The 16,530-nt window shown below is 54.0% G+C and overlaps 1 protein-coding gene across 3 annotated transcripts in view; it reads right to left on the minus strand.

Annotated features, from left to right (window-relative positions):
- Positions 1-14,892: 14,892 nt before the first annotated feature.
- ZNF467 (zinc finger protein 467) overlaps positions 14,893-16,530 on the minus strand; it is a 9,034-nt gene continuing 7,396 nt past the window's right edge. For all 3 annotated transcript variants that reach the window (XM_049642076.1, XM_049642075.1, XM_049642077.1), the window contains one exon: positions 14,893-16,431. In XM_049642076.1, the coding sequence (XP_049498033.1) occupies positions 14,930-16,431 (1,502 nt within the window). In that variant the 3' untranslated portion in view covers positions 14,893-14,929. The remainder of the gene's footprint in view (positions 16,432-16,530) is intronic.

A 16,530-nucleotide genomic window follows, 5' to 3' on the forward strand; every position in this document is an offset into this window, starting at 1 on the left:
GCTTTGTCTCTCTCTGTCTCAAAAATAAATAAACGTTAAAAAAAAATTTTTTTTAAAGAAAAAACCAAGCAAAGCGGCCACTTCTGATCCGTCCACCTTCTCAGTCTCAGACTAGCTGGTGGATCTATCCTTCCGGACTTACCGACACACACACACACACACACACACACACACACACACTCAGAAACACAGGCACACCCACACACTCGCTCACACATAATCCAACATGCACTCACACTCACACACTATCTTTCTCTCTCAGGTGCTATGGTCGTATTCTGTCTTCTCCCCAGGCTGCCCCCTGGGAGCACTGTCACCTTGTTTACTCAAGTGGCCCTCACTGCTCCCAGCATGCCCAAGCTCCATCTACCGCAGCCAGCTCCTGCACCCTAAGTGAGACCCCTGTAAAGCCCAGACCCCTAGCCCCAGAGGATCTCTATTTTAGATTAAGAAATTATGAGTTTGGCCCAGTCGGTTAAGCATCCGACTTCAGCTCAGGTCATGATCTCATGGTTCGTGAGTTCGAGCCCCGCGTCAGGCTCTGTATCGACAGCTCAGAGCCTGGAGCCTGCTTCGGAGTCTGTGTCTCCCTCTCTCTGTCCATCCCCTGCTCACACTCTGTCTCTCTCTCTCAAAAATAAACATTAAAAAAAAAAAGAACTCTGGCATTGATCTCAGTACCACTAAACTGACCACGGAGGACAAACTCCAAGGTGCCCCATGATCCCACCTCTTGGTGTTTAGTCCTTGGCACGATCCCTTCCTCTGAGTGTGGGCAGGACCTGTAACTTGGCTTCTGACCAGTGGAATATGGGAAAGGTCATGGGTGTCACTGGCATGGTCTGTCGTACCAGCAGAAACTCCCTTGGCCGGCCCGCCGAAGTAAGCACCGTGTTGAGAAGCTCGTGTGGACGTAGCTACCTGAGGAAGAACTACAGGTGACCTTGGGTCTGGGGTGACCTCCAAACAACACGCAGCAGGGAGCCGCAGCCCCTGGTTTTGCAGCCACAGGAAATGTATCTGCCAGCCTGAGTGATCCGGTTCGGACTCTTCCCAGTTGAGCCTCAGAAGAGAAAGCAGTTGGGTTTATACCCTGATCACCGCACCCTAGGGACGCTGAGCAGATGGCCCAGCCGGGCTGTCTGTGCCTGGACTTCTGACCCATAGACACTGTCAGATAACGTGTGTTGTTCGAAGCCCCTGTGTGCATGGTTCTCTGTCATGCGGCGATAGATCACAAATACACCTACGTATGCCAGCTTCCTCTTCTTTTCGTGTATGAATCTTCATTCTGATCATTTAAAAAATGTCTTTATAGAAGATATGGAAAAGGCAAAAGTATAAAGAAGAAATAAAAATAGCTCACAGTATCTCACGTTTCTTTTTTTTTTTTTTAACTGTCTTCTTACCTTTATTTATTTTTGAGAGCCAGAGCACAAGTGAGGGAGGGGCAGAGAGAAAGAAGGAGACACAGAATCCGAAGCAGGCTCCAGGCTCTGAGCCGTCTGCACAGAGCGCCATGTGGGTCTCGAACCCACAAACCGTGAGATCATGATCTGAGCTGAAGTCGGATGCTTAACTGACTGAGCCACCCAGGCCCCCCAATATCTCATGTTTCTTAAGTGCTTACTATGTGCTAGCCACTGACCATTCAGTATTATTCGTTAAGATTCATGTGATCCCGTCCCCCCCTAGTCATAGCTGATCAAACTGGGATAAACATGACTTTCGCTTAGCTGATGTTCTCTTCCAGGAATGTGGGAGTGAGAAGGTCAGTGGGGCGTCTAACCACACTGGTAACCACACTTCCAGGTGGAAGCCGTGGACAGGCCACTTTCACCATGCCATGAGAATGAAGAGGCAGGAATGCCGGACCGTTGAGAAGAAGGAAGGGACAGATACTGAGAAGCAGGAGCGAGAAGACCCCCTGTCCGGTGAGTCACCTGGCAGAAAGCGGCCGTGCAGAGGTTCAGAGAGTGCATTGCCCTCGGGGGGCAACAGCACAGCCCGCCATGGTCCCCTCGGGGAGCGAGTGACTTGGAGGAGCTCGGCAAGCACCCGTGAGAGAAAAAGTCAGCATTCCAGCAGCATCCTGCCCCTCAGAGGACACTGTGCCAGATGACAGCATCCTTTCCACCCTCCCCTTCCCCACTGCCACCTTCTGGCGGGGAGCAACTGAGGAGGAGGGAAGGTCAAGGTGGACAGCCATTGGTCAGTCTACCGGAGACGCGGCCAGCCTTGACCGGGAGGGGTTAGATCAGGCCAGACTGTTTAATGACTGAAAATGGGACTATCCAAACACGGGAGACATAGGGGACGCACCTGCTACACGGTCCAGGAGAGGTGAGCTAGACTGGCCACAAGGATGGCCGCAGCCCTTCCTGCTCTGCCATGTGACTTTGCCGCTGTCCCCTCTGGGGCGACTTCCCGCCTCTTGAACCGGGGCTGGGCTTGTGACTTGATTTGGTCAAGAGAACGTGCCAGAAGTGACACTGCACATGTTCTGGAGCCAAGTCCTTACAGGTTCTGCCCCCGCCCCTCGAAACACAAAGTTGCCACGTTAGGAAGCCCGGGGCAGCTTCCTGGACCAGGAGAGACCTACCTGGTAGCAGGCCCAACCCCCAGACACGTGAATGGGGCCAGTGGGGACCATTCGGGCCCCGTCGAGCCCCAAAGTCACAGGGTGACTGCAAGGGCGTGAACCCTGGGTGAGACCAGCCGAAGACCCATCCAGAGCGGCAACCCACAGAGCTGTGAGCAAATCAGCGCTGGTTCTTCCAGCCAGTGCGTTTTGGAGTGATCTGTTGCACAACAGTGTAAAACCTGGCACGGCCGAAAAGACGGATCCGACAGAATGCATTCGAAGGTGATGATGGAGGAAAAAAGAATGTCTTTCTTGCCTCTGGCTTACCACCTACCCAGCTCACCTCATTTCATTGGCCACTTGCGTTTGCAGAAGGCAGATTCTCACGGTGATACCGGACAGGGCCTCAATGTTTTCCCCCAGGTGTTCTCAGGTGCCTAAGTACCTACTCGAGGGCAAATGGATCATTCGAGTTTCTGGCCCGCTTCTTTGTCCCGCTCAGCAATGGTTGTCCAGGCATCTCCCCACTGGGCTCTTGAAAGCTCAAAAGACCAGCCCCGGCCCCAGGAGGACAGGCGAGGCCTGTGTCCTGACTGGAAAGACAAGTGGGATACACCCTCATCGCTTTGTTTGCCTCCTGAAACAAAGCAGGCAGAGCAGGAAGAGGCCTTGGGGAGGGCGGCTGTGGAGTGAAGAGCTCCTAATCAGACTGTTCCACACGGACCGGGGGAGGGGTGTGGGGACGAGGTAGGAGGTGGTGGGGGGGGGGGGCGGGGCTCCTCATGAATGTGTGACTGCCGGGCACCCCAGGCTTCCTGGGTCCAACCCAGGTAGTCGTCCTGCGGTGCACCCGGCCTCCAGACCTCGCCAGGAGGGTGCGCTTCCGTCTGGGTTTGGAGGCAGGGTGGGGGTGGTAGGGGTCCTTCGGCTAATTATGAGCCCTGATCTGGTCCCAGCCCCTCAGCCCCCTTAGTTGTGGGTTTGAATACGCCCCTTCACAAGCCTGCCCAACAGGAAGGGGGTTGCAGAGCCGGGGTGTTTCCTCTGGCCCCGCAATGGTTCCCAAGTTGCCTCTGGGCTCCTCTTGTGGTAGGGGCAGCCCAGGTGTCACAAGGACATCTGAAGGCAGGGACCGCCCTGGCAGACCCTTGGATTCCATCTTTCCTTTCCTCCCACCCCTCAGTCCCTGGGGGGGGGGGCTCTCTCCTTCTCCAGCTCTTGTTCTCACATGTGCAGGATGAGGGTTACAATTGAACAGAGAGCAGAAGTTCTCGAGCCAGCTTCCGGGACCATGAGGGCCATGGGCGGGCTTGTGTGGGTGTCTATGTTCCCTCTGAAAGGACATGCAAACTATTGTGTCTCTGACACTTTTCTGAGGAAAGCTTGAAACATCCTAACAATGTGCTTGGTGGCCCACAGAAGGTTGGGGACCTCTGGTCTAGAGAATTCCCCATCCCCTCCGACACCAGGGTTCTTGCTTTCCCTTCATGTACCCTCCCCAAGTGTGGTCCTCTGCTCATCTCAGCCTCTATGGCTGGCTTCTCATCTAGTAACGCATGTGGAGAGAGTCTTGAAGAACCCCAATAAAGATGGTACATTACAATAAGGCTGTTAAATTGGGAGAGATGTAAAGTATCTGAAATACACCAGACGTCAGGCTTGGACAGTGCATCCAAGCAGTACATTTAGTTTTAAGCATTCCGGCAGCCGAGGGGAAAGAGTAGATTGCTGAATATTTATTCATTCTCCAGGATTTGTGCTTTGGCGGTTACCACAACTTAGCCCAAAGCTTTCACTCTGAAAAGCTGGACTCTGGGTGCAAGGCTCCTTAGCAGGGCAGAGATTTTGAGATAGGTGGGCCTTCCAAAGGCTTTTCTTCCCACTACCCAGTTCAACAAGCTTGTAGTCGCGCAAAGGCCTCAGGTCCCAGGAATCCAGATGACGAAACAGTGCCCTGGAGCCACTCCCTGGTGGCTGGGGGAGACAAGGCCCTCACACCCATAGTGGCTGAACCATTCTGAATCTCAGTTTCCTTACCTGTGAAATGAGGATAATAACTCCCTATCAAAGAGGACTTTGGGGGATTCACCAAGAGCCGAGGTCACAATAAGCACGGAGTACCGTGTAGAGTATACGGAAACAACCCTGTGGAAATCGCATCTGATAAAATGGCAAACAGCAGGTGTCCAGGCCTTTAAAAAAGGACAGCCCTGTGGCTGGGCCTTCAGGACAGGCCAACCAGGGGCCTCCAACGGGGCTTACAAAGGAAGTCAGGGTGGGTGGTCACTTCAAGATGGGAAAACCAAGGGAGGCAAGCAGGGGAGGCGGAAAGGCCTTGGCATGCTTGGAGACAAGAGGAAGATCTGTCAGGGGACTTGTGTGGACAGCGTGGTGAGGACCAAGTACACCAGGGGGAATGTGCATCAACAGGTACAAGTGTGTTAATGGATTTGAGGCCCATCGTTTCTTGGGAAAGGATCCCCATGGCCCCGCCTACTCGGAAAGAGTGAGCCTCAACCCTTTGAAACTCAGGGCCTTCTGGGAAGAAGCCGCAGCACAATGGTGATCACCGAGGGCCCCCATACAGCCCTCCAGGGCCACCTTGAGAGGAGAAATCCCAGCGAGGGAAAGGGGGCTCTGAGCTAAGCAGCAACTGCCTTGATGGGCTGGAGGAGAGCCCAGGGTCTGGCTTCTGGAGAGCCCAAAGGAGAATCCAATTTGCAATGCTCCTAATGATGTTACATAATGATGTTACATAAGCCCATGACATAAGTTCATGTCCTCGTATTGACCAAGAATGCCCCTGCCCTGAGGCTGACCTAATCCTAGCCTAAAGCTCTGTCCTCTGTTGGGTGCCTGGGAAAAGTCTGTTTCCTAAAAGCTTTCCGTCAGGCCCTGACAGCCATGCTTTTTCTCGAGGACCCCTGGTTCCCCCCTCCTCCCCAGTGGCTGTTTCTCGACTCTGTAAGGCCACGGCACGGCACGTGCCAACATTACCCCAGATAAAAGCTCTCCAGAAAGGACAAGGATGTCACCTATTTACAACAGAGTGATCGCCTCCGAGTGTGAAGTGTAAGAAATTCCAAGGATCAATAGGGATTGAAGAGTGGTTGTTTCTCCCATGCTGGGCAAGGGGACGGGGGTCTCCACCCCACCCCACCCCGGCCCTTGGAATCACTTTCCTCCCAGACTGCGTCTGCCATGTTGTGACCATAGGCTTGGTTCCACAAGCCAAGAAAGATTCTTGAGTAACCAGGGGTAGAAAAACAACTTTCGCTATTGGAGACCAACCTGTCCTCTGACCTCACTCTCCCCACCCCCCACACACCCCCACCCCCATCCCACCCCACTTCATGCTGTCAACTCTCCCTCAAGATGCTGGCCAGAAGCCCTCCCCGGCTCTGCCCCAGCCAGCCCCCGCCAGGCCCCACCAGCCCCCTTCCAAACCCACTCACCCCTGGGGGCAGCATCTCCCCCGCGTGGCTCCTCCCCTCCGTCTCCTCACAAATAAGCCCCAGAGCAGGCAGGTGCGTGCGCATGCGCGGTTTACACGCACGGTTCACAGAAACGCTATACAAAGCAGTCATCTTTGATGGTGGATTTCTCCGTTCTCTGTTGCTCCTACAGTCACCTAAAAGTCAGCTGTGCTTTTTCGTGTGTTTGTGGTCATGTCAAAGCTATTGTACTGCTATAGAAGTAAGAACATACAAATTTAAAAGTCACTTCTACAATAAAGGAACACAAAGCCAAAGTATTATCTTTTAGCTTTTTTGAGTGCATTGATACATCTCCAAAGGTTTCCAGCCCATCACAGTGGAAGTGCAAGAGCTCTGGGGCATGCCAGCCGCTGGGGAGCCCAGGTCCACTGCTGCCCGCGCCCGATCAGAACTGCGCCCCCCCGCAGCCCTCCCCTGGTGGACCGAGCTGGCCCGTCCCCACCACAGTCTTCGCCCAACGCTAGGAACCTGCATTTCCGTCTCTCCTCCTGCAGCTGTGACACGGTATCTCAGTGAAGCTCTGTTCTGAGTTGAAACGTGTCCCCTAAAGACATAGGTTGAAGGCCAAACCCTCTGTCCCTATGACGGTGACCCTATTTGGAAATGGACTCTTTGAAGATGTCATCAAGTTAAAATGAGGTCATCAGGGTGGGCTAATCCAATATGACTGGATCCTTATAAGAAGAGACACAGAGACAGACACACAGAGAAGAGCACGTGAGAAGGAGGAAGGGGGGAAGAGGAGGAGGAGGAGGAAGAGGAGGAGGGGGAGGGGACTGGAGTGATGCGTCTGCAAGTTGTTAACTTCAGAAGTTAAAACAACAGAGGGTTTCCAGTAGCAAATGAGTTCATTTGGGAATAGCACAGGAATTGCAACTCGGAACGCACAAACGAAGGGGAACCATAGGCAAGTTGGGAGAGCAAAGGAGACCATCCTTTTATAGAGGAGAGGAAGGATTGGGGAGGAGAGTGTTTTGAACAAAAAGTTCATCGGAGGAAAATGGGTGCTCCGAGCGGTGGCAGCCTCTCATTGGCTGAGCTGATTGAAGTGCTGACCTCTCATTGGCTGCAAGTGAGGGCAGGTTCCATGGTTGCCAGGCAGAGAGGAAATCTTCCTTCCTCCTGGTGCTCTATGTAAGTAAGCTCCCACGTGTGGTAGCGGTGTGAGAGCCATCCCATCATGGCTTTCCACCTTCATTTAAAAAAAAATGTTTTATTTTTATTTTTGAGAGATAGAGAGAGAGAGAGAGAGAGAGAGAGAGAGAAAGTGCCTGCGGGGGGAGGGGGGCAGGGGGGCAGCGAGCAGGAGACAGAAGATCTGAAACAGGCTCTGCACTGAGAGCAGAGTGCCCGAGGTGGGGCTGGAACTCACCAACTGTGAGATCACTACCACGTCCAAGTTGGATGCTTAGCCGACTGACCCACCCAGGTGCCCCCCCCCCATTTTGAATATATTTCTATTCATTTTCACAAAGTCAAGGAACAGCCAGTAAGGACTGCCAGTAACAATGGAATCTGGGAGAGAGGCCTGGAACAATTCTCCCTCAGACACTTCAAAGGGGATCGACCCTGACTTTGGACGTCTATCCTACCTCTACCCTCCTCAAAAAAAAAAATCTTTTGTTTGTTTTTTTTAAAAAGCACAGGTTCTGGAACCAAACCACTGGGTTGCTTTCATCATGCATTGCTGTGTAATTGTATGCAGATTACTTAGACTCTCTGAGCCTGTTTTACCTCATCAGAAAAACTAAACCAAGGACAGTGATGCTCACTCCTAGGGTGGCAGTGAGAAGAGGGGAGCAGCACTTGTAAAACCCTTAATCTGTAGAGTACTTAGTGCGAAGTAAGTGTCCAAGATATTTTAGTTTATGACTATTATTATTCCCAGCATCTAACAGTGCCAGACAATGCACGTTTGTTGAATGAATGAACAACCTCGTTCAAATGACTTAATTGCTCTGTGCTTCAGCTTCCTCATCTGTAAAGCGGGGATAATGATGGTAGTTATTGTGAAGATTGGCTGTGTTAGGTAAATATTAGCTGCCGTTATTACTAGCGGTAGCAATGGCAAACCCTTCTCACACTGCCTGCCCCTTCCCTCGGTAGTTTCTTTGGAGTGGCTGACACCGGGAGGTGGGGCGTGGCAGCCAGCTCTGTGAAGTGCTAGGGGAAGGAAAGAGTCCTGATTATTCCATGCCTCACCAGCAGGGGAACTGGAGAGGAGTGTTTGCTTTGCACACACGGAGCTAGACAGCCCGTTCTCCTTGCGAACTCAGCGTCACAAATGCCTGACCTCCTGTGGCACCACGCCCGGTTGCACAGGTCAGCCCTTAATTACCCGCTCTCTTGCATTGTTCTGGATTCTCTTACCTCCTCTTTGCTCCAATTCTAGCATCCTTCAAGACTCACTCAGGACCCTCCTACTTACCAAGCCCTCTCTGATGTTCTGGCTTGAAGCCTCCCCTTGTCTGGACTCCCCCCGTGCCCACAGTGGGCCATATACTACCACATGGGATGGTCTGGGTGTTTCATAAAACTCAAGCTTTCTTTCCCTAAAGCTTAGGTGTATGAGCCCAGACCTTGGCTTTTATTTCTTTGGAGACTGCAGGGCCCCTGGTGCTTGTCTTCTATATGGATTCTAAATGCCACGAGGGCAAGATCTTTCACTTGACTCCCTATAATGTTTGCAGAAGGCTGCAAAGATGTTAAAGCTCCGCCAGTCTCTTTTTTTTTAATTTAATTTAATTTTTATTTTAGAGAGAGAGCAAGCTGGGGAAAGAGGCAGAGAGAGACAGAGAGAATCTTAAGCAGGCTCCACGCTCAGCACAGAGCCTGATGCGGGGCCCGATCCCACGACCCTGGGATCGTGGCCTGAGCTGAAATCAAGAGTCAGATGCTCAACTAACTGAGCCACCCAAGCGCCCCAAAGCTTAGCCAGTCTTAACGGGTGGAAGATTAAAATGCCGGAGTGTCCCTGCCTGCTGAGTGGATCAGGCGTGGGCGGGGGGGGGGGGGGGGCACATAGAATCTTTCTGACTTGAGACTCACAGGGATGTGTCTGGCAGGTCGCTCTGACCAGCAGTTCTTGTCCAGCCCTACCGATCGGGAGGGGGAGAAACAGGAGGTCGAGCCACACAGACATTTCTTTGTCTTTAACGTATCTCATAAATTTACCCCCTTCATTTTGTTCCTTTCATTGCTGCCAAACACCCTCTTTACCACCAATTTAGTTTCCCAAGCATGGTGTCTGTCGCCTAGAAAGAAAATGGGAACAGTCTGTACAAAGTACACTGGCCATGTGTTTGTCTGAAACACACGAGGCTGGCCCCTTACTGACCCCTCTCCCCTCCTGCTCAAAGCGAAAAGCAGCAACAACACAGGAGTGGAGTGCGTGGGTGTGCTGGGTGCCCATTCATTGGTGTTCATGCTGGAAGGCGCGCTGGAGCCGAGGGGGATGGCCGTGAGGTCCCCAGCAGGCAAGATGCACTGTCTTCTGTTCACTACTGTGCTCCTAAACAGGTGGCCAGCATAGTTCTTCGTCTTTCTCCGCCTCCCCCAGCGCCGTGGTCATCACCAGAATGGCCATGGGGCTGGGTTCCACCTTAGATCGCCCAGTGAGATCAGTTGGAAGTTAGGAGATTGGGGTTGGAGGGAGGTGGGAGCCTGGGGAAAGGGCCTAGAGGAGGGGGAAGTGTTTGTCAATCAGGACTGAGTCCCTTGCTCTTATATGTACAGATCACCTGAGTGGTGATGGCCACCCAAAATCCTAGAAAATGATAGCAATAAGATAGCTGTCCCCGGCGCGCCTGGGTGGCTCAGTCGGTTAAGCGTCCGACTTCGGCTCAGGTCATAATCTCGAGGTTTGTGAGTTCGAGCCCCGCGTGGGGCTCTGTGCTGACAGCTCGGAGCCTGGAGCCTGCTTTGGATTCTGTGTCTCACTCTCTCTCTGCTCCTCCCCTGCTCACGCTCTGTCTCTCTCTGTCTCAAAAATAAATTTAAAAACATTTAAAAAATTAAAAAAAAAAGGTAGCTGTCCCCAGCCCATCCATTTGAGAAGGGGCGTAGGTGGGATACGGAGGCCTGAGGACTCAAAGTCTAGGCCATCAGGAAAAACTAGGTGGATGCCTGGTGGGGTTCAGGTCTCCGGGGTGTTTGTCATCTATTTGTGAACTATTACAATTCAGGGAAACTTGCTGGATATTCATCACTTTGGTGGTAAGTGAATTTGGACCCCATCTCCCTCACATGCAAGAACTCGGATCTGTGGGCTGGAAGAGTTTTCTAACCTGTTGGCAGCTACAGGGATGTGGAGCTCATTCTCCCGGCTACCAGGACAGTGGGTGGGGCTCTAGAGCCTCCCCCCCCCCCCCCGCCGCCCAGCTATACCGCAGCCCTGTACTGCTCTCTCACTGACCCTGAGTCACCTTATTTACATGGGCCATCACATAAAAAAGATTGGGACAGAGTTTCCTTCTGGGATGAAAAGGTTCTGGAAATAGCCGTGATGTTTACATAACATTGCGCATGTATTTAATGCTACTGAAGTGTGTACTTTAAAATGGTTAAAATGGTAAGTTTCGTGTAGTGGTAAATTTCATGTAAGGATTGGGGTTTGGAAGGAAGGGAGGGAGACGGGCTGTGAGCGATGTAGGATCTGGGGACCCCACGGGGCTTCGAGGGGCGAGGGAGAGAGGCGTGTGGGAAGAAGGTGGGGTTGGAGCCATCCTCTTCCTGTCCTCTCCCTCCCTCCGTCCTTGCCTTCTCAGTCCACACATCCGGACCCCACCTCTGCTCAGCTCTGTGTTCAGGCCCCCATCTTCCACGCTGTATTCTCTGGTCTTTAGAGCCACAGAGCCATTCAGCACTTATATCCCATTTCTTTGACATTCATCTGTCACGTCCAACCTCATCGTAAGTTCCTGATGGACACGTGGCTGGTGAAACCCCGCCGCGTTCCTCTGTGGCTGGTTCGTACCAGGGGGCAAAGACGGGGTACTCTATACCCACTGGCTACTGTCGATCTTGGGAACCAGATTGGGGAAAATAAATAAGTTTCAATTACTTAATAAAACATTTTGTTCTCTATCTAGAAACGGTACATTTGTGCTGTTTTTCACATACTGGGGAGTGGTTCTAAGGTAAAAAGGTTGATGCTTTACTGAGAGTCATACTTGGGCTGGCTTACACCGGGGGTGGCGTGGGGGGTATATATTGGTTTTGGTGAGACTGCCACTGTTTGACCCTGAACTCCTCCCTGGGGAACAGCCATCAGGAACCCCAGTCCTTCACTGCAGACACACAGCATTTTCTAGCACCATCTGGTTTGATTACCACCGGGCCTGACCCTACGTGACTTGACTATTTGCAAACAAACTCGAAGGACAAAAATACACCTTGTCAAGAAGATTCGAGAGAACGAGAAGTCCTGTAAATGTCTGGCACATGGTAGGTCTCGCCAAATATGCCGCAGGATCTAAAAGCTGTTCTTACACAAGAATTCCGGAATGTTTAGAGGAATATAAACATTGGTATAACCAACATAAATGTCTCTTTCATGTGTTTGATTTTAAAAGTCTGTGCGATGACTTTTTTGGCGGGAATCCCGAGTTCGGTGCCTAAGAGGCCTGGTAAGCAACTCCAGAGAGCAAGGCCAATGGGTGTGCTGAGGGCCCAGGACGCTGTGCCCCCATCCCTGTGTCTGAAGAGGCCATCTGCCGCTCAGCCCTGGCCACCGGTTTCCAGATCTTCCAACTTTTCACAAGAGAACCTGGAAGTCCAGAGTTTCATGTGAAATTTCCAAGCATTTAAAATGCTGCTCAGGCCAAACTCCGTGGCTCCTATTTATGGCCACACGGCTGTCACAGTCACCTGGAATCACCTACTCGTTCTTGCCACAGAAGTCAGACTCGCTGCATTCAGAACCCGTGTCCTCCGTCCTTGGCCTTTCGGTCAAAGAGGCCTTCTAGCTGACCTCGCTCGTTTACCTGCATCTTGGTCTCATTTTCTTCTACCTTCTGTGGGACCGTGCATTTGTGATTCACCATTGGAATGGGAATTCTTTCCAACGTTTTTTTTTTTTTTTTTTTTTTTTATTTTTATTTTTGGGACAGAGAGAGACAGAGCATGAACGGGGGAGGGGCAGAGAGAGAGGGAGACACAGAATCGGAAACAGGCTCCAGGCTCCGAGCCATCAGCCATCAGCCCAGAGCCTGACGCGGGGCTCGAACTCACGGAACGCGAGATCGTGACCTGGCTGAAGTCGGATGCTTAACCGACTGCGCCACCCAGGCGCCCCTGGAATGGGAATTCTGTCCCAACTGCCCCCGAAGCACCTGCCAACCCATCTCCTTGCTGCAAAATCCAGAGGACCTGGAAGTTCTTATTACCTGATCTCTTGACAACCTTCAGCTGCTGACTTCTTCCTCTATTCCTGAAACATTGCCTTTCCTCAGCTCCTCTGTGCTGTTTTGGGGCTTCCCTTTCCACTCTCTGGCACTGCACGCTCCCAATCTTTCCAGGCTTCTCTGCACGCCATCCCCTGGACGTTAGTGTCCCCAGGGTTTAGTCCCAGGCTCTGTCTTTGCCCACTCCACACCTAGTTCTTGCAGATAATCTGCTGCCCACAGCTTCAGAAACATGTAGATGGGCCTCAGGCCTCTCTCCAGCCCAGACCCCTGGTGGAGCTCTGCACCCACATGGCCTGCTTCCCACTGGGGACGCTCTGGTTCCACCAACTCAGCAGATCGAAGCCGGCTCCCCCAGTACAAAACTGTTCCTCCTCCAGTGTTGCCCACCTCAGGGGAATGCTGCTGTAGGGTAGTCAGTCATCAAGCAGAAATCAGGTCAACATCACCGCCCTCCACCTCCCTCCTCTCCACACTGGTCAACACACCCTGCACCAGCTGCTTGGTAAATGTCTCTTTAATCTTTTACTTCTCTTCATCCCTTCTGACATAGCATGGTCCACAGTCACCAGCACCTGTCACCTGGATTGCTAATGTGCAGGTCTCGAGTCTCGTCCCCTCCAGCCAGCCCATCCTCTACAGGTAGCCATCTAAAACGCATCCATGTGGGGGTGCCTGGGTGGCTCAGTCAGTTAAGTGCCCAACCTCAGGCTGCGATCTCGCGGTTCGTGAGTTCAAGCCCCGCATTGAGCTCTGTGCTGACAGCTCAGAGACTGGAACCTGCTTCGGATTCTGTGTCTTCTCCTCTCTTTGCCCCTTCCCTGCTCATGCTCCGTCTCTCGATAATAAATAAACGTTAAAAAAAAAAATTTTAATGCATCCATGTAAATGTCATCCTATTCCTGCCCTGCCCAAACCCCCTCCACGGCACCCACTGCCCCTGGATAAAGTCTGAACTCTCTCATCTGTGCTAAAGGCTTTCCTAGTCTGCTCATCCTCTCTTTCTCGGGCCTCTCCTTCAATGCTCATTCTATGCTCTGGCTGTGCTGGGCTTTGGACCTCTGCATACACTGTCCTCTCCAACCTCCACCTTCATCTGGCAACTCGTGCTCATTCTTCAGGCCTCGCGTTAGAGGTGTCCTCCTCTTGCAAACCTCCCTTGACCTTTGCTAGATTTTGGACCTTCCCAGGTGTCTTGGATGCCCTCACCACGTGCTCCCAAAGCCCTCTGGGCTCACCTTACCCTAGAATTCTTACGTTTCCTGCAAGTTTGTCTGTCTTGCTTAGTATTGTTTCCCAGTGCCCAGTGTAATGCTCAACACGTCGTAGGCACCCGATAAGTATTTGCTAGGATTGTTTTTGGTGATGGAAATCGCCTCAGCCCTCATCGACACCAACGATCTTGTAACGAGAAAGCAGAGGCCCAGAAAAATGAATGCTCTGCCCCAAATCCTACGAGAGGCACAGGAGGGGTCAGACCCAAGCCTTCACCACGCCCAGCATGTTCCCCATCATCCTACCCTTCCCTTCCCCGCCAGCCAGCCTGCCCAGTTGCACAAGCACAGCTACAGAGACGTTCGGATCAAGCGTCTATCATGGAGACAGAATTTAGGGGAAATGGTGATGGAAAAGCAACCTTCGTCTGCTGTTGATGTCCTTCCTCACGCTGCCAGGCAGGGTGGCAGGTGGGGCTGCTGTTTCCAGATCCCCTTGGGAGAGCTCCAGGGCCCAGGGTGGCCGGCCGTCTCCATGGGAATGGCCAAAGGGCACCCGGCCCCTCTGTGCATCTCCTACAGGTCTAGCGTCAACACCTGCCATGAGAAATCTATGTTAATGTTTCTTCCATCAAATGTTTGAGTAAGAACCAGGGAGCAGGATAGTGGTTTAGCAGTGAGCGATATTATATTTTCATTTGGTACCGCCCATGACCAGCACCTGGCTAAATTTAGCTCACCCAGGATAGGAAGGGATGGTCCTCTGTGGGAGAACTAAGGTGGGGTGGTGGGTTCCCACCCTGTGCTCATTTAACAGCCCTGGATCCTTCTATTTTAATTTTAATGACACTTTAAGTACACAGATAACCATTCTTTCGCGCCCCCCTCCCCTCCCGTAGAGCTTCCGGACCCAGTCAGCTCTTGGTCATGCGCGCAGCGCGCGTGTGTGCGCGTAGGGGCGTGTCCAAGAAATGTCTGCTTTCCAATGGGGTCCGTTGCTGGGAGTCTTCGCAGGACTCAGGCCTGAACTGTTCCCGGCAAGGGTTCGTTATGAGCACCGTCTTTGTCGCAGTGTCCAAACCGGTTACCCTCTCCCAACTTCTCTCCAGCAAGAGACGGAGGGAAGAGCAGCCGTCAGGGGCCCAGGCCGTCGTGCTCACTGCCCAGAAGATCTCCGTCCTGGGTCTCTCCAACCAGCGAGCCAAGGAAGGGTCCCGACGAGAACCAGGCTCAGAAGAAGAGCGGGGGCGCTGCCACCTCTGTGGGAGTGGGCCAGGCTGGGGCCGAGAGGTCGGCGTCGGAGGCCGGGTGGGCGGCTTCGCCGTGGATGCGCTGGTGCCGCACCAGGTGGGTCTTGCGGCTGAAGCTCTTGCCGCACTGCGGGCAGGAGAAGGGGCGGGAGCCCGTGTGGATGGCCTGGTGGCGCACCAGGTTGGTCTTGGAGCTGAAGCTGCGGGCGCAGACGGCGCAGGCGTGGGGCCGGCTGCCCGTGTGCACCGCCTGGTGGCGGCCCAGGTGCGACTTGCGGCTGAAGCGGCGGCCGCACTGCGCGCAGGCGAAAGGCCTGGCGCCGCTGTGGGCGCGGGAGTGGGCGACCATATTGGGCCTCGAGCCGAAGCGGCGGCCGCACTGCGGGCAGGCGAAGGGCCGCTCGCCCGTGTGCACCCGCTGGTGCCGCGTCAGGTGCTGCCCGTGGGCGAAGCCGCGCCCGCAGTCCTGGCAGAAGAAGGACCGCTCGCCCGCGGGGGCGCCCTGGGTCGCCGGTGTGCCTCCGGGCGCGCAGGCCGAGGGCTCGGCGGCGGCGGGGTCCACGGTCGTACCCAGGGCGCACTCGTCGCAGCCAAAGGGGCGCCCCTCGCTGCGGTGCAGACGCTGGTGCGTGGCGAGGTTCTTCTTCCAGCCGAAGCTCAGGCCGCAGTCGGAGCAGGAGAAAGGCTTGGGTCCGGGAGGGGACGGGGTGGGGGACGGGGCGGAGGAACCCGGCGAGGCGGGCGCGTCGGGCGAGGGCGGGGCGCGGCCGGCCGCCTCGTGCACCCTCTGATGCCGCACCAAGTGCTGCTTGTGCGTGAAGCTGCGCGAGCACTGCGCGCACTGGTAGGGCCTCTCGCCGGTGTGGATGCGCTGATGGCGGATCAGGTGCGTCTTTTTGCGGAAGCGCTTCTCGCACTCGGTGCAGGGGTAGGGCCGCTCGCCCGTGTGCGTCTTCTGGTGCGAGCCCAGGTGTATCTTCTGGCTGAAGCGCTTGCCGCACTCGGCGCACGGGTAGGGCCGCTCGCCGGTGTGCGTGCGCAGGTGGCGGGTCAGGTGGGCCTTCTTGCTGAAGCGCTTGTCGCACTCGGAGCAGGGGAAAGGCCGCTCGCCGCGGTGGCTGCGCTGGTGCAGCAGCATGTGCGCGCGCTGCGTGAAGCTGCGGCCGCAGTCCGGGCAGGCGCAGGGGCCCTCGCCGCGGTGCAGCCTCTGATGCAGCCGCAGGGTCAGCTGGTCCCGGAACCGCCGCTCGCACTCCCCGCAGCCGTAGGGCTTCTCCGAGGTCGGGGCCCACCCGACCAGCGCCAGTCCACCCAGTGTCCCCGGGGCCCCCGGCTCCAGCTTGTAAGCGGCGGCCAGAGGCCCCAAGTCCGGCGCGGGGAAAGGGCCAGGGAGTAATGAGAGGTGTTGGGGCCATTCGACCTCCTCTTCTGCCTCCTGATCCTCCTCCTCCACCTTCACCTTGCGAATCATCCACTCGTCCCCTGAAAAGTCAAGACAAGAGGAGCCAATGAAGCCCCACTTTTATTTATGCAATTTTTTTTTTTTTTTTTTTTTTTTTTTTTTTTTTTTTTTTTTTTTTT

Source organism: Panthera uncia, chromosome A2 (genome assembly GCF_023721935.1).
Source record: "Panthera uncia isolate 11264 chromosome A2, Puncia_PCG_1.0, whole genome shotgun sequence".
NCBI classification, from domain to species: Eukaryota; Metazoa; Chordata; class Mammalia; order Carnivora; family Felidae; genus Panthera; species Panthera uncia.